We start from the raw sequence: 18187 nt of genomic DNA, 5'->3' as shown, positions 1-18187 counted from the left end.
CCTAAAAACAAAGGCCTGGATGCAAAAGCCTTCTTCCCACTTATGAGTCCCACCAAATTCAAATAGGACTTATTGCAAATTAGGTGTGCATTTATGCAACTGCAGCCTTGTTATGTACTGAGTTGAATAGGATCCAAAATGCAGCAGTCTGATTGGACCTTGAACAATAGGATCCAAAATGCAGCAGTCTGATTGGTCCTAGAACAATAGGATTCAGAATGCAGCAGTCTGATTGGTCCTAGAACAATAGGATTCAGAATGCAGCAGTCTGATTGGTCCTAGAACAATAGGATTCAGAATGCAGCAGTCTGATTGGTCCTGGAACAATGCAGCAGTATGATCTGTCTGCAGGAGCCACCCAATCCGGCTCCAGATGGAAGTGAATCCACAACCTGATTGGCCTACAGGAGAATTCTGGAATTAGCCAATCACATGCAGCCCATTGTGTAAATAATGTATATAAAGCAGATACTTTGAGGGGACTTTCATTCCTCCTCACCACTATGAGCTGAATAAACAGCATGAAATCCACTCTCGACTCTGAGTATATTTCAAGCCTTAACACCATAGCATTGGTGAGCCTGAACTCAGATTCTCCAGCTGTTTACTTGTTCAGAGAGCAGGATTGTGAGCTCATTTTTGAAAGATCTCCGATGGCTGCGTGGCGTGTAGAAATTTAACAGCTAATGCAGGAGTGGTTACCCTGTGGACCTCTTCCAGATGTTGCTGAACTACATCTGCCACCAGGCACATCCAGATTGGCTAACGGCAAAGGATGGTGGCAGCTGTAGTTCAACATCTGGAAGGGGCACAGCTTAGGCACCCCTGGCTTAAAAGCTTTTCCTGACATGGAGTTGACACGACAAAGTTTCACTAGGAGAGGGGTGGGGAAATGGATTGATCTCAAGCAGCAGATAAAGCTGTAAGAGTCTTGCAGCGGAGGGACAAACAAATGAATGGAGGGTGTAATCTTGTTCAACAGGGGAGAGCTGAAGATCAATAGCTACTGCATTAGATGCTGACCTGAGTGATTCATCACAGATCAGCAAGGGTTTCTGACTCCCAATTATTTAGCAATGGCAACAACCGAAGGTTTTCCTGCATTAAATCAGGCTGCTGGGACAATGTGGGGAGGCGGATGTGCTTTGTTTGAAAGGACTTGTTAGTTTTGTTCTGGCACCAGCCACAAATTCCTAGGCTCAGAGGCATCCTGTTCCTTAATTTTCAGCTTATGTCTACCCACCTGAGTTCAACCAGATTTCCAGATGTAGCATTTACATCAAGTAAAAGATCACATGAAATGTGGAAATTGTGGGTAAGGGAATGTCAGGAAAATGGGGGGAGGGAGTGCTGCCTGAATGCAGCCATACTTCCCACAACTCCATATTCTTCCGTCTTCAACACTCAAAGGTGCCTCTTAGCTATTATCCCAACTGCGCCAAAGCAGCTTGTTCACAAGCAGATGCTGTACAGCTGGCCTAGCATCTAAATCAAGAAGAGGGAACCTGTTGGGTGCTGTTGGACTCTGTTATGTACTGAGTTCAATAGGATCCAAAAGGCAGCAGTCTGATTGGTCCTAGAACAATAGGGTCCAGAATGCAGCAGTCTGATTGGTCCTAGAACAATAGAGTCCAGAATGCAGCAGTCTGATTGGTCCTAGAACAATAGGGTCCAGAATGCAGCAGTCTGATTGGTCCTAGAACAATAGGCCCCAGAATGCAGCAGTCTGATTGGTCCTAGAACAATAGGCCCCAGAATGCAGCAGTCTGATTGGTCCTAGAACAATAGGATTCAGAATGCAGCAGTCTGATTGGTCCTAGAACAATGCAGCAGTATGATTAGTCCACAGGAGCCACCCAATCCAACTCCAGGTGGAAGTGAATCCGCAACCTGATTTGCCTACAGGAGAATCCCAGAATTAGCCAATCACGTGCGGCCCATTGTGTAAATAATGTATATAAAGCAGATATTTGGGGGAAACTTTCATTCCTCACTACTATGAGCTGAATAAAGAGCATGAAATCCACACTCGACTCCGAGTATATTTCAGACTCTGACTCCCATCACCCCCAAGTCTGCATAACCAAAGGTCAGAGATTTACATTCAAGCTGCCCATAGAGTTGTGATGCAGCAGGATCTGGCGAGTCACAGGTTCCCCATTCTTGTTTAAATGATCCAACCATGTGGGTATGGACTGACTGCACAGTTCTTTCTACAGAATTAGAGCAATGCTGGGGTGGGGGGAGGTGCTGGCTGTCTTGGAATCAGTCCCTGCCCACATAGTGGGAAGCTATTGCCTACACAGGTTCTTGCTTTTCATACCACTACCTCTTTTACTCCACTTCCTTCACACATTCTGGTTAGCCTCCCTCTGCACCATGAACTGTTGTGTTACTTGTAGAGTCTATTCTCTCATTAGCTTCTTCCCCACTCCGTTCTGTAATACCCTTGACCTTTTCCTCAAGTTCATATCTCTCTCTCTCTCTCTCTCTCTCTCTCTCTCTCTCTCTCTCTCTCTCTCTCTCGTGTGTGTGTGTGTGTCTATATTGTTTCTTGAGCCTTCTTGCCTCTCAGGACCTCTTCTCAGCTCCCCTGTGTGAGGTTTTAATATCAGCCAAACTGACAACTTTCCCTTCCGTCACAGAAGGTGGATGACTTGCTCTCTGCTCAAGCAGCTGAATACAGTCATACCTCGGGTTGAATATGCTTCAGACTGAGCGTTTTTGGGTTGCGCTCCGCAGCGAGTGCTTTACTTCCGGGTTTCGCCGCATGCGCAGACGCTCAAAATGATGTCACAAGCATGTGCAGAAGCAGCAAATCGCGACCCGCACAGATGCGAGTTGCGTTCGCTTCAGGATGCGAATTGGGCTCCGGAACGGATCCCGTTTGCATCGAGAGGTATCACTGTACTGTACTCCAAAACCATCACATCATCTCTGTGTTGGACACTTCAGTGACACAAGCACAATACAGAATTTGAGTAGTAGGGCTTACTTCAAAAAGTTTCTTAAAAAGCAAAGGCCCACGAGAAAAATGTTGGCCTATAAGAAAATAAAAAGAAATCCACAATTGGGCGATCCCTTTCACAGATACAGTTATTCTTTTTTTTAAAAAAATGAGGAGACCATTGCTCATCTATTCCAGAATCCTAGGTATGCAACCTGATATCTGCAGCACCTAGCAGAGATTTATTCAGCTTGCTATCTTCATATTGGAACAAAATAATTTTGGTTTTTCCTTATTTTCCCTCCCCCCACATTTTGTTGCATCTTGCCTGATGGAGACCTCTAGAGACCACTAAAGCTTGCCACTATTTTGACAATTTGGTAATGCCTAATAAAGGTATGGCCCAACTGTGAGTTTTGGAGTTTTCCCCAAAAGTTGGTAGATGTAATTTGTACATTCCTTCCTAATACTTTTAACACCCTACAGCTGTGTGTTTGGTAGTATTTATGCCTGGGAAGGGTTGTTAGCATACCAAATTATGTAAAGGCCAGAGAATTTACCTTGTCTTGTAGGACATAAATCAGAAGACTGGTTTTGTAACAATGCTTTTTATCGATCCAGCTGTAAGATTAACTTCCTAGCCGTGCTATTTGCTTCCACCTCTTTTCTAAACAGAAATAAAATGTAAATAGCATCACTTTTTAGTCACTTTCCATTATCTTTCAGGAAAAGGCTGCCAGTGAACAAGTCTAGCTCTTTAGCCCCAAAAGGCAACTCAAACCAAAATAAGTTTTACTGGGGTTTACTCCTCAAAAAGCATGCTTTGTTTTGCAGCCTCTACTTTTGTGTGCTCATTTGGGATTATGTTGCCTAGTTTGCACATAATGCTAAATGATTGATTATTCTATGGTTTAGCATTATGTGTGAACCCAACTCAGCAGCTTAACTGTGGTTTATTAACATTGGGCAAAGATTCCTGCATTGCAGGGGCTTGGACTAAATGGCCCTTGTGGTCCCTTCCAACTCTATAATTCTATGATCCTAACCAAGGTTTATCATTGGTTTATAAATCTTAGTCAATACTGACCATAGCTTAGCAGTACATTCAAGCCCAGTCCTCCTAATCTATGATTAAGGAGCTGTCACTGCCACAATGCTAGAGCCACAAGTAAAACCACTTTTAAGGCTCAGCTGCTCTTATTGGTGCTTTTAACTATTCTGTGACATAGTAAACCATGGGCTGAGTTACAGTCTGCCAGGCACCTAACATTTAACTATGTTTCATGTTAACCATGGTTTAGTGTTACCCACATATGAGGCCAGCGGGGCTTACTTTGGTGAAAACATGCATGGAATCCTGTTGTAAGGCAGAGCAGGGAAAGAAAATAGGAACTTAAACTGGCTGACTTTGCAGCTTCAGGATCACAGGAATCCACTTTATCTTGAGTCAGACCATTGGTCCATCTAGTTTAGCAGGTCTGCAGTAGTGACAAGGAACCCCACTTGCAAAGGAAGAATCAGCAGCTCGCATTAAGCTCCTTCTTGTTCTTTCATAACCTGGTCCCTGTCTGAACCTCCTCCGCATCGGATGTCATCAGGTGGTAATGGTAGTGTTGAATGGCCTTACAGACAGCAAGAGTCCAATGTTAGAAACTGAGATATATAAGCTAGGTGCCAAATGGTGCCTTAAACTAGGGTTACAGAATCCCTAGTTGTCATTTTTGGGCCAGACTGCTCAAAAGTCATATATTTTTGAATATGACTTTTTGGCTCCTGAAATTCATTCCGATTGTGCAGATAAAATATAACCGACGGTATTCCATAGGATGTGTTGCTGGTGTGTGAAAACAGTCCAGGTCCAAGGATCCTTCAGATGGTGGAGACGTCAGGCGCTATCCTGGCACCTGGGCATCTTCATTTGGACACAAGTGGCTGATAGCCAGGGGCAGACTGTAGCTGGTGAATTTCAAATGCTGAGCAAGATCCGTGCTGGTCTGGAGATTCACCGCTGGTGGTCTACACTGACTGACAGTGTCTATCCAGGATTTTGAAGAGTTACTCTCCTTGCCCTTTCTGAACATGCCTGTGATTGAACCTGGGACCTTGTGCATGCAACATATGTGTGTGTGTGTGTGTGTGTATGTATGTATGTATGTATATACCGTATTTTTCGCTCTATAAGAAGCACTTTTTCCCTCCTAAAAAGGAAGGGGAAATGTGTGTGCGTCTTATGGAGTGAATGCAGGCTGCACGGCTAAGCCTCCGCAGGGCAGCGGGGTGCCTTCATCCCGCTGCCCTTCGGAGGCTTCGGAGGCTGTCCCAGAAGCCAGAACAGGGAGAGGGAGCACTGCGCAGTGCTCCCTCTCCCTGTTCTGGCTTCTGGGACAGCCTGCGAAGCCTCCGGAGGGCATGGGAATGAAGGCTCCCTGTGCCCTGCAGAGGCTTCGTGCGAAGCTAGCTGCACTCCCTCTAGCTATTCTGGCTTTTGGATAGCCCCTGAAGCCTCCATAGGGCAGCGGGATGAAGGCTCCCTGCTGCCCTGTGGAGGCTTCGCGCAGCTCTTGCGGCTATCCCAGAAGCCAGAACCGCAAGAGGCTATCCCAGAAACCAGATCCCTCTTGCTGTTCTGGCTTCTGGGATTCAGAATATTTTTTTTCTTGTATTCCTCCCCCCAAAACTAGGTGCGTCTTATCATCTAGTGCGTCCTACAGAGTGAAAAGTATGGTATATATTATACACACACACACACATATACCACTGAGCTTCAGGGATAAAAATTAGATGCCTACTGCTCCTGCAGACAGTTTCAAGCGAGGAAAAATAAGTAAAAACGTTTTTACTTGTTTTTTTCCAGTGAGAGCAAAACATACTCATTTCCCAGACGCTATAAATCACAGAGCCTCCGGGAGCACTTTTTGAAAAGGGGATTATCTTCTTATCAGCCACCAGCTCATAATTGTAATAAACTGCTCTCCCGCCCTTTAACCCCACGAGAGACAGAGAGGGCTGAGGCTTGGAAGCCCTTGGCAGGCTGCGTCAGCAAATACCTTTGCCGTGAGCTGATCAGGCAGCTCATTCATTGAACGCCTCGGCAGCGAAGCCAAAGAGTTCCGCTTACACGCATCAGGAAGGGGCCGCTGCAGCCCCAGTTGCGCCCGGGTGGCTGCGCGTCCGCGCAAGAGCCGCCCCTTCTCTGGCGCAAAGGTCTGGGGCTGGTGGGCGTCGCGATTGGCTCTCGGACCTGCGAGCAGCTGCGCGCCCATTGGCTGCCGGGCCTCCTTTGTTCCTTTCGCCGCTGCCGCAGGAGAGCGGAAGTTTGAGCGCGCTCGCTTGCAGCTGGAGCTGCCCGGGTCGAGCGAGCCAGCGAAGTGAGCCTCCCTGCGCTCATTTCCTTTCTAACCACATCCGACTGTCAGGGAGCAACAGCAGGAGGGAGGAGGAGGGCATTTGTGCTCTGAGTGTCTCCCTCGCCCCGGATCTCGCGTGTGCGCGCTGCGGATCCAACATGGATCTGGAAAGCAAGATCAAGAAGGTAAGGAAGCAGCGCGCAACTTCAGCGCGGGCGCGGAGGGAGCGAGGGCGGCTAAAGTTACCTGTCCGCGCTGGCCAACGCCCCTGACACTCCTGCTGGCTGCCTGCTATTGTTCTCCTCCTCGGTTTGTAAGATCCCAAACCTATTCCCGCCCCCCACACACCCCTCTCCGTCTCAAGTTCATCCTTGGATAGTAGATTGCGCCTCCTTCGTAATATTGAAGGGGAGAGGGCGCTGCTGCAGAGATATTATTATTATTATTATTATTATTATTATTATTATTTATTTATTTATTTATTTTGCTACTATGCGAATATTTTTGTTTTTGTTTTTAAAAGCATTGGCCCGGAGGGATTTGGCTGAGACTGTGGTTACCGGTAGGTTCCACAATCCTGGCAGGGCAAGTCCTACCTACGTTTACTCAAAACTAGGTCGTTGTGTGTTTAATGGGGCGTACTCCCTAGTAAGTAGGTAAAAGTGCGTTCATTCAGTCGGTGGAGCATGAGACTCTGAAGCTCAGGCTCAGGGGTTGGGTAAAAGATTCCTGCATTGCAGGAGGTTGGACTAGATGAGCCCCGGGTCCCTGCCAACTCTACAGTTCTATGATTCTATGAGTCTGGGAGATCTGTGCCGAAAATAAAACCAAAAGTATACAGTAAAGTCTGAATGACAAGAGAAAATGAAGAAAATGTTAGGTTCCTGTCCCTAGCACAATCTCCCACTCCGCCAGTCCTTCCAGGTGGTTTTTCCCCTCCCCAAAATTCAGATTCTTTGTTCTCTAGATATGCCCAAATATTACCAAACAGGAGTTAATCTGTGCTTGCTGTGATGGATTCTGCGTTAGTGTGTACAGTTCTATATGTAGGGACAAGCAGATCTCTTTTAAGTGTTCTCTAGTTATGTGAAGCAGTGCAACTCCCTAAGGCTTTCACCTCTTTTACCATTTTTATTCTGTAAGTTTAGGACGGAAACTTGAATCTTTGCAGCACCTGAGCTGTTTGGAACGAAATACTCTGCTTTGGTTACTCAGAATTGTTGAAGGAGGCAGGCTGTTTTAGAAAAGCCAAGTCTTAACTGAGTAGGCATTTTCTAAAGCTGGAACAAAATATGTGCTCAACTGAAGTAGGTTTGTTGCACGCTTTTATTCAATTTTATGGTGTGCATAGGTGCCAAAATAAGGTAGAAGATGGGGAAATAGAGACATTTCTGCTCTAGTCATTAATGACAGGAATTCATCTCTGACTTCTTGCTGGGATAGGTTCTACCTTAGAGAGGGCCAGAACGTATGAACATTCCGGTGCTGTGATGTTATTTAAAATGTTATTTAAAACATTTTAATGCTTTTTAAAATGTTCCTTTAACATTCTTATTATTGTTGATTTATTCTACAGTGGGACCTCAGGTTAAGTACTTAATTTGTTCCGGAGGTCCGTACTTAACCTGAAACTGTTCTTAACCTGAAGCACCACTTTAGCTTATGGGGCCTGCCGCTGTGGCTGTGCCGCCGCTGCGCAATTTCTGTTCTCATCCTGAAGCAAAGTTCTTAACCCGAGGTACTATTTCTGGGTTAGCGTAGAACTGTAACCTGAAGTGTCTGTAACCTGAAGCGTCTGTAACCCGAGGTACCTCTGTTTTTACTTAATTCTCATTCAGCTACACAATCCACTTGGGTGCACTGCTGACCTTCTCTTAGTGGATCCCCACATGTGCTAACGTGATCGCCATCAGCAGCAAACCTTTCTATAAAAGAGCACACCTTAGCTGTTATGCACCCTGAGCATGCACTCTTTGCTCTGTTAAGTTTAAAAGCCTATTGATAAACCGCACACATTATCAGAGGAAAGAAGGAAGGGTCTACACACTGAAGTCAACCTACTGTGGAGTTATATCACATTCCTATGAAGTAAGCAGAGGCGGTTTTAGGGTGGCATGAATGGGTCGACCATAGGGGGCGCATAGAATGGGGTGCAAGTGCTGGAGGGCCCGAATTTCAGCATCGCACAGGGCACCACTGAAATTTGAGAGCCCAAAGTCTGCCAGTGAAATACGTAACCTTACAAGCTCCAGACCTGGGGAGCCTACCAGAACCTACAATTGCTCCAGGGCAGCGAAACAACAATGGTTCATGGCCTGGTGCTCAAATAGTTCTTCCATTCACTTTTTGTAGCCCACAGCAGTGAAAGCTGGTGAATAGATTGGATGTTGGTGTGCACTGTTGATGTACGCTAATAGTCTATTTGCGCAGTCTTATTTTGCTATTTCTTTTGGAAGAGTGAGAATATAAGAAAGAAGGGAACCTGAGTGCTTGAGCCCCAGGCTGCATGAACAGCCTTCCCAAGCCTAGCACCCTTCAGATGTTTTGGGCCATAACTCCCATCATCTCTGACCATTGGCCATGCTGACTGAGGTTGATGGGAGTTGCAGTCCAGAACATCTGAAGGGCATCAGGTTGGGTGAAGGATGAGTTTCAGGTCCCAATGCCAGGCTCTGGCAGCACTAGAAATAGTCAACAATGTTTGGGCAACACGATGGCCATATACATACATAATAGACAATCTTTATAGAATTCTTTCAAATAATAACAAGTTCAAAATGAAATCTTAGACTCAAAGTCTCTGAAAGCCTTTAAACTTTGTAATATAATGTCCAACATAAATTCCAACTTTGTAATATAATGAACAGAGATTCCGGATATTGACTGCTGTCCTGTAGATCTTCATCGGCGTGGTGGGAGCATATAAGATTGTTTCATAAACCCATCTTATTTCGAATGAAGATATGTGAATGAAAATATAAAATGCTGTGGAGCAGTGCTCATGTAATATTGTAGTCACTGCTCAGTATATATTCATTGAACTTGTTACTGTCTGAAAGAATTCTCTAAACATTGTTGACGTTCTCTTTTGCAACACAGGGGTTTGTGTGGATACTTATTGTAGCACTAGAAATAGGCCAGATTGTGACTGTTTTTCCAGGGAAACCAAATGAGTCCATGCAGAGCATGAACTTGAGCTACCAGTCTATAAATGCAACAGTTCTTGTGTCACACACCTGTAGAACTCCATATGCACCAACGCCATCCAGTTCACATCTGAACTTTCAATATAAATACTTTGAATCTGCGTGAGCTATCTCAATAAATGAAATAGAGGGGAAATTTCTTAATATCCTGGTTAGCCAGAACTTCATGTAGGGTGGTGGTAAATTTGCACAAAAAGGAATGTATATTCACTGGAAACATGATCAGGGAAGGAGTATAGTTAATGGATTCAACTTTATACTCATGTATTTCTTCAAGAATGTAAATAATCTGCTCCATATTAGTTTTTCAGATGTCACTGCTTCTCCTTTAGTATATGAAAGAGGTCTCAGATAATTGGTCAGTGTCACACAAGTGAAAGGAACTCCAGGAAACTTGCTGATGTTTTTTGTGTTGCATTCAACTTCCAGTGTCTATGGCTACAAGCCAACTTTTTTGTGACACTTCATAAAGGTACTGTATATTTAATTGTTGCCCAAAAGGCCACTTTAAAGGGCAGTTTAAAACTGAAAGTGATAGCTTAGCAACATAGCTCTTTCCATCATCATATATATCTTCAGAATATTTTACATGGAAGAATAAATGTATGCTTGCTTCTTTGATGTTACAATTAGCAAGCATTGGGCTGAAGTAGTCAATCTGTTGTCCAGCTTTTGTTAACACACACACACACACACACACACACACACACACACACACTTAGAGGAAGTATGACTCTTTCAGTTAGGTTTTGGGATTACAGAAAATTATAAGAGACCACATATCTGTCATTTAAACAAATCTGTTGAGACCCTGGAAAATGTTTTCAGGTGGGTATGTTACCTGCAGGAGTGTGTTATACAGGCTACAGTGGTAGCTTGGTTTAAGAACGGCTTAGTTTATGAACAACTTGGATTAAGAATGCTGCAAACCCGGAAGTAGGTGTTTTGGTTTGTGAACTTTGCCTTGGAATAAGAATATGTTTCGCTTCCTGTTGAGTGTGTTCCATTTTTAAATTGAGTCCCCTGCTGCTATGGGAAAGCATGCCTTGGTTTAAGAACGGACTTCCGGAACGGATTAAGTTCGTAAACCAAGGTACCACTGTACAAGAATAGCTGTTGTTGTGGAGAACAAGAAACTGTGTCCAGGCCTTGGCCAGGAACAGAAATTTGTGAATGATATATTCACTCTCTTACGCAGCCATCTGCAACCTCTTTGTTTAGAAATAAATGGAAATAAATGTTTATGAAAGATTTAAGAGATCCCGTTCCAGAAGAAGATAAAATGTAGTAAGGATAAACACATGCCAGTGTTGGCATAAGCTATGTGGTAGTTGTATAAGTATCGCTGTAATCTGGAGGCCAGAAAAATAGAAGAGAACATGTAGTATGTTGGTAGGAAACTCTTCTTCGTAAACGTTGTCCCTGCCATTAGTTGGAACCAACCCACTTACTAAATTTTAAGAAATTTAATGTGAGGTGGATTAATCCGTTCCAGTCCTGGCAACTGAGCACATCCTAATAGGCAAAACTGTGCATCCCCTTTGATCTCAGTGATGCTCTTTGGTAGTTTTGTCCTGGTGAAAACTGACTCCATTAACTGTGGCCAACAGAGAGCTTTGATGCTCTGTGATTTCAGGCTTCCTGATGCAATGGTGAACATAAATATCAGGCTTGAGACCTTCTTCTCATTACCTGATCTTGTGTGAAATCTGAAGACCTGTGGAAAAGTACATCTGAAAAACATCCATCTGGTTCTCCCATCTTTGAAAGCTGCCGCTTTGCTCTCTTCATAAATTCCATAACTTGGTTTTTTCACTGGAACATACTTTACCTTAATTCAAAGCCAGCCTATGAGCTGAATGAGAATGTACTCCTATTATAGCTCTTAATTGCTTCATAGAGCATGTTCATTTTCAAAAATGACATTGCAGACAAAGGTGACTACTTCTTTATAGATGTGGTGCATGCTTCATTTTTTATCAAGACTTTCTGGTTCTACACAAAAAAGAACAAGAGAAAAGTAGCTGGGAAGACGGTAATGCGGCAGGGGAGAAATTAGGAGCATAATTCCCTGTCGCTCTTCAAACAGTTGTTGAAGACATTGCACCAAGCTGGAATTGAGAAGGATTCAGTGGTAAAGAGATTATATGATATATAGGCAATCAACCTTTATTATTTCCCTTCTCATGTTTCCTGGGATCACATTTTAAAGAATTTTCTGAGCTGCCTTGAATATACAAATGAATAAATATAAGTTTTGTGTTTGGTCACTTCCTTGCTGGCTCTTTTTAATTTTTTAAAAAAGTTGTTCCAATGTATTCCTGTAAGGTACCTTTCCTGTGGAGGGATCAAGGAATACCTGCACAAAACTCAAGATGCAAATGGAAACATTAAGAATGGGTAGCCAGTGTGGTACCCTTCGGATATTGTTGGGCTATAACTCCCATTATCCCTAACCATCAGACAGGTCGATGAGTGCTGGAGTCTAACAACATCTAGCAGCACCACATTATCTCCCTTTGATTTGAGGATTCGTAGGCCTTCTGTATCCCAGAAAGGAACTTTCTAACATTGCAATCCTTCACATGTCTACTCAGAAGTCTCAGTGAGTTCAGTGGAGCCTATTTTGAGGTAAGTAGGTAAATAGGATTGCAGCCAAATTTCCTTGAATGTCTCCATGCTTGCATTGAAAAGTTAACCTGAAGCAGAAAGGTTAGAAGTGAACTCCTAGATACTAAAGGCAGGCCTCTTGGGTTGTCTTTATTTCATCTGTAGGTGAATAATGCAGCGAAGAGAAATGGCAAGATATTTATTTTGGGTATGTGGTAAAATGGGATGAGATAGGGAGGTAAGATGATATACATAGCATCTGTGTGAGATTTCATGTCCCATAAAGAAGGGTTCTTGGTTCTTGACAATGAGCTTGAAATAAACAATCTCTGGGAAAATCTTCTTCTGCCTGCCCAGAATAAATTGCTCATAATTCTCTTTCCCAAAGCCTGAGTGCCTCAGAGGTTAGAGCTTGAGTAATTGCAAAATACAGTCGTAATGCCTAATTCACTGAGTGCATTCATGTGCCTTTAACATTAGGCTAATCTCTCCCACATATACAGCTGCTACCTGATTCTATCTCTTTTTATAGATAGAATCATAGAATTGCAGAGTTGGAAGGGACCCTCAGGGTCATCTAGTCCAACCCCCTGCAATGCAGGAATCTCTGCGTATAATTCCATGTGTTTGACGGAGGTTGTGATTTTCCCCAGTGTCTGTCTTTCCCATTAACTTCACCATGGAGATGCCGAGAGCTATACAGTTGGTGCTTTATTGAGCCCCTGTTAGTTAAACCTTTGTTCCGAGTTAGAATTCGCTCTGCCCTGTCTGTGACATTGGTGAACTCCATAAAAACGTGTCAGTAGGTCACTGCCTCGCGGTCCCATTTGCATGCTGTGATCACATAGTTTGCCTCAGGAAAGGAGAGGCTGGCACTGAAGCAGAGAAATTTGCGTCCTTTTGGAAAATAAGGGGGGAACATTCCCATTCAGACTCTTTAAAGAAGAATGGTATGTGTCTGCCTTTTTTAAAAGGGTTTTTTTTTTGAGAGGAGGTAAATTCTGGGATGTGCCTGAACAATGAAAATAGGCAATGAGACAACTTGCTAAAAATCCTGTATTGCAAGCAGCACTCACTTTATATGCAGAAGTAAAAGTTTCTGTTCCGTTTGTTTACTGCAAAATGCCACTTGGCATTTCTTGCAGGGCATTTCTTGATCCTTGTTGTTTTGCGGCGGCTGCCTTGGAAACCAGTTCAAAGTGAAAATCAACATCCAGTCACCATTTCAATAAATCTTCCCAGTTCAACAGACCAATTGAAAATGGGACAAAATGGAAAAAGTCCTGGGTTTTTTTTTATAACAGGACAACATTCTTAGCCATTCGGGTAATTTTGTACCAGCGAAATTAATTCTATATTTTGTAATTGTCAAAATTGCTCATTAGCAAGATAGACCAGAATTCCCTTATATGTGTGGGAATTCTCTCAAAGATGGCCTGGGTAGCTTTCTGTGTGGGGCAGCAGGGGGGTAGGAATCATAAAGTCACAAAATCAAAATGTAAAGCAATAAAATTAAATAACACGTTTTAATACCAACTAGGCCTTAATAGTTGCCTTTTGTCCGTTAGAAACATTTCTAACCTCTTGCATTGGTGCTGTGTTTCATTGCAATATATGATTTTAATACACCTATTGAGGCTTTATATACATTCCCTCGGTAGCCCTTAGAACAGCCCTGTAAAACAAGCTAATATGGTTATCCCCATTTTATAGATGAAGCTGAGAAGTGGTGGTTTGCCCAAGGCTTTCCCAGTGCTGAGCGCAGGTTTGAACCAGAGTTTTCCCAATTCATAGCTCCCACTCATTCCCAATGTGGTGCACCAGGCCTGAGGTGCACATGGGATTCAGCTTCTTTGCCTGAAACAAATATTTGCATGCATCCCTGTCGCTTATGCAGACCTATTTCCACAAATAAAGTCAATGGGAAGCCCCACCAGGATTTGTGTGCACTCAGAAAGCATGGACCAGAGATACTGGGCTTAAGATGCCTGACAGCGTTCTTTTTTATATATATCATTTGTTTGGAAGAATGCTGAAAAAGTGAAGCCTAAGTAAAAGCAGTTCCCTGCTGAATTTGAGGCTTCTTCCTGTTCCCTGACTCCCTCAGCCAGTCCATGTTGCCAGTACATGTATGGTCTAGTGCCAGCTAGCTATGCATATGGTCTTGTTACGGATAAATGTTAGAAGGGTTTGGTTAAGGCCACAGTCACACTGAGGCTCACCTGCACGAAAATCTCCTGCGCATAACAGCTGCTGGTTCCGACAGCCGCTTAAGTGTTAGAATATACAGTGGTACCTCGGGTTAAGTACTTAATTCGTTCCAGAGGTCCGTTCTTAACCTGAAACTGTTCTTAACCTGAGGTACCACTTTAGCTAATGGGGCCTCCTGCTGCCGCTGCACCACTAGAGCACAATTTCTGTTCTCATCCTGAAGCAAAGTTCTTAACCCGAGGTATTATTTCTGGGTTAACGGAGTCTGTAACCTGAAGCATATGTAACCTGAGGTACCACTGTACATGTGATTTACAGAAGGTCAGTTCCACTCCACTCCCTTCCAACATCTGTGCATTTGGCAGGGCATTGAAAAGGGGAACCTCTTTGTGTATATTTCCCCATTATTATTACTAGTTGTAGGCGTCGTCTTTCTTGGTAAACACTCGTAGCCAAGTAAGATAGTAGTACCAGATGACTGGATTGCCCCAGTTGCTCTGGGTGGCTTCCAGCACATATAAAAACATAGTAAAACATCACACATTAAAAAGCTTCCCTATACAGGCGTTCAGATGTCTTCTAAAGATTGTATAGCTACATGTCTCTTTGACATCTGATGGGAGGACGTTCCACTGAGTGGGTGCCACTACCAAGAAGGCTCTCTGTAGCTTCGCTCCTCGCAGTGAGAGAACCACCAGAAGGCCCTCGGTCCTGGATCTTGGTGTTGGGCCAAAAGAACAAAGAATATCCACTTGCTTGTATCTGAAGGCATCTGTGTGAGCTGTGTGGTTGTGCATCTTTGCCTTGGTTTCTCTTCACCACTGCCCGTGGGTGTTCAAGATTCAACACTAGATTGGATCTACTGGCAGTCCTCCTCAGGCCAGGGACATTTGCCAGGAGCGAGAGGAATTGTGGGCACCTGATCATATATTCCTGATGTTGTGTCTCTAAGAGTCTAGAAGCACACCTGATTGGCATTGCATCTCTGTAGCACTGTGTAGCCACACGAGGATGCCAGCATATGATGCCACCACGTCCTTTTGCAGCAGGACATGTGACACTGTCATTGTGGCTGCATTCTGTGTGTTGGCCACCATTATATTAAGTGACAGGTGACAATTCCTCTCAGAATTTGTTCCTCCCCACCCAGTAATTTCCCCTTCAAATCTTAGCCTCCAGTAAGAACATGCAGCATATGAATACATTATTTGATGGTGCAGATCTTCTTCTTCTTCTTGAGAGGGAGAGATGATATTCAGCACTTCTGTTTCCCCAGACATTTGATTGGCAGCAGCCAGGAAGCTGAGGTTTGGTCAGTGCTCTTTAATATAAAAAAGAGCCAGCTTTTGAGTCCCTAGAAACATTCCAAGCTGATTAAAGCAAGATTTCTTTTTCAAACATGAGGCTGGCCTGCAACCATTTATAACACTTTGCTCTGAAGTAATATTTTAGTCGTGAAGGCATTGTGAAGCAGATGACTTCAATCAGTAGACTTGTAATGCTTTTCGTTCGCAGACTGCCTTGAAATCAAACTGGGCGTATTTGAAATGCCAGATGTTTTTTTAGAATTTTTAGCAACTGACATCCAGAAACCTCTTCTTGGCTACATTTCAAATGACCTATGTGTCTTACTTTCTTCCATGATTCCATTTATGGATAAATTGATTCCATCCTCTTTAAAAAAAAGAAGAAGAAAAAGCATGCAGGCAGATTTCTTATACTTTTGAGTATTGAAAGGCGAGCTTGGTGTTCAGTCAGAATTCCACACAGGTGTAAAGCATTATTTAGCAATTGCAACATACACTTTTGGGTAAGTGGTAATGATAATTATGAATATTATGTCTGAGACCCTTTCACCTTGAAGCTTGCTGCTTTTACTTATGCAGGGGCAAAAGCCTGTGTCCCCTCATGAATAGCCAGCCAAAGGCATAATAATAATAATAATAATAATAATAATAATAATAATAATAATAAAAAATTTATTTATATCCCGCCCTCCCCAGCCGAAGCTGGGCTCAGGGCGGCTAACAACAATAAAATAGTGCAACATTCTAGAAACATTTCATTATAAAAATTAATTAAAATCAAATCAAATTGATGGCAACCATTACAGCCCATTACTCATTTTCATGAAAACTGGCCATTTCTTTTCTGCTCAACAATTCTGCTTGCTGAAGCACTCTTGCAGAACATAAGTTTCATGTGGTCTTTTCTTTCTATATTGATAGAAACATAAGGCTGTTGTCACACCAGGCTGTTGCCTAGTAGCCAGTAGGTGGCCACATCAACTCCAGCAGGACAAATGTGTGCCAGGCAAGCAAGCAAGCACCACTGGTGGCAGGTGGCCCAGGCGAGCTGTTCAACAGAGGCAGGAGGTGTTACATAGTGGCTTGCTAAACCGCTGGAGGGGGGAAGCTGGTTCAGTAGGGCTGGGCAATATCTGGTTTTCAACATCTCAATATATCACCAGCTAAACATTGTGATATACCAATATATCACGATGTCTGAAATAAGAATGGAACTATGTAGAGGTGAATGGTATGGTTGGGTGATATCTGGTTTTGAACTTTGTGATATATCGCCAGCTAAACAGTGTGATATACTGAAATATCTCAATGTCTGAAATAAGGATAGACCTTATTTTCAACTTTGTGGTGTATCACCAGCTAAACATCGCAATATACTGATATATCACAAAGTCTGAAATAAGGATGGAGCTCTGTAGAGGCATTGGCTGGCTTCACGGTTTATGCCACATTGTGATATTTGCCTACCACACCTGCACCCACATCTTGATTTGCAATATATTGCCAGTTCAAGAACTATGACAATGATACCACAATATGGACTTCAAACTGGTTTTGGATGATATATTGATATATCACCCAGCCCTGGTCCAATCATATGTTTCTTATTTCAGTGTCCTGCTATCACTACCGCTATCACAAAGCCAAATGCATTAAAGAGCCAGCTATTATTTAGAAATTACAGGGCTAGGAAGAAAGGTGTGAAGCTTCCATGATGCAGCTTCAAGTGAATTATCTTGTTGAAAGTTGATATCTCCCCCTGCCTATATCTTAGATAGATTTTTGGAAGTTTGCCAGTTGAAGCACTCTTAAAAATAATACTATGTTCCTTGGGAAATATATATTTTTAACTCTGTTGGGTTTTTTTTCTCTAGATGGGCTTAGGACATGAGGAAGGATCTGGGGCCCCTTGCTTGAAGTGCAAAGACAAATGTGAAGGATTTGAGCTACATTTCTGGAGGTAAGAAGAGAGGTTTCATGATTTACTGAAACATTTCTATTGCAGATAAGCGTATCTGCACAACACAGGTCTCATTCGGCTGCAAACTGACTCGTTCAGACATAACTACATCACATATATGGACAAAATTGGGGAAAATTAACACATGAAGGAATTGATTCTGATTAGAGCAGCAAGCGTGAGTTATGCTAGCATTTTCAAGGATATGAGAAAGACACCATACTATCGTGCATACATCTTACCTGTGGGCTTTTCACAAGCTACCGTACTATGAGAACAGAATACTTGGCTAGGTGGACCTTTGGTCCCATGCAGTAGAGCATGGGTAGGCAAACTAAGGCCTGGGGGCCGAATCCGGCCCAGTCGCCTTCTAAATCCGGCCCGTGGACAGTCTGGGAATCAGTGTGTTTTTACATGAGTGGAATGTGTGCTTTTATTTAAAATGCATCTCTGGGTTATTTGTGGGGCATAGGAATTCATTCCCCCCCAAATATATATATATATATAGTCCGGCCCCCCACAGGGTCTGAGGGACAGTGGACCAGCCCCCTGCTGAAAAAGTTTGCTGATCCCTACAGTAGAGCTTTCAGAGTCTTATG

The 18187-nt window shown here is 43.3% G+C and overlaps 1 protein-coding gene across 1 annotated transcript in view; it reads left to right on the top strand.

The window, feature by feature from the left end:
• Positions 1 to 6321: 6321 nt before the first annotated feature.
• TES (testin LIM domain protein) overlaps positions 6322 to 18187 on the top strand; it is a 28136-nt gene continuing 16270 nt past the window's right edge. The window contains exons 1-2 of the mRNA XM_081929016.1: positions 6322 to 6479; positions 17503 to 17588. Coding sequence (XP_081785142.1) covers positions 6453 to 6479; positions 17503 to 17588 — 113 coding nt within the window. The 5' untranslated portion in view covers positions 6322 to 6452. The remainder of the gene's footprint in view (positions 6480 to 17502; positions 17589 to 18187) is intronic.

This window comes from Podarcis melisellensis (genome assembly GCF_964234715.1).
Source record: "Podarcis melisellensis genome assembly, chromosome: 10".
Taxonomy (NCBI): Eukaryota; Metazoa; Chordata; class Lepidosauria; order Squamata; family Lacertidae; genus Podarcis; species Podarcis melisellensis.
The sequence above is the reverse complement of the archived record's forward strand: the minus strand, read 5'-3'. Positions and strand labels throughout refer to the sequence as shown.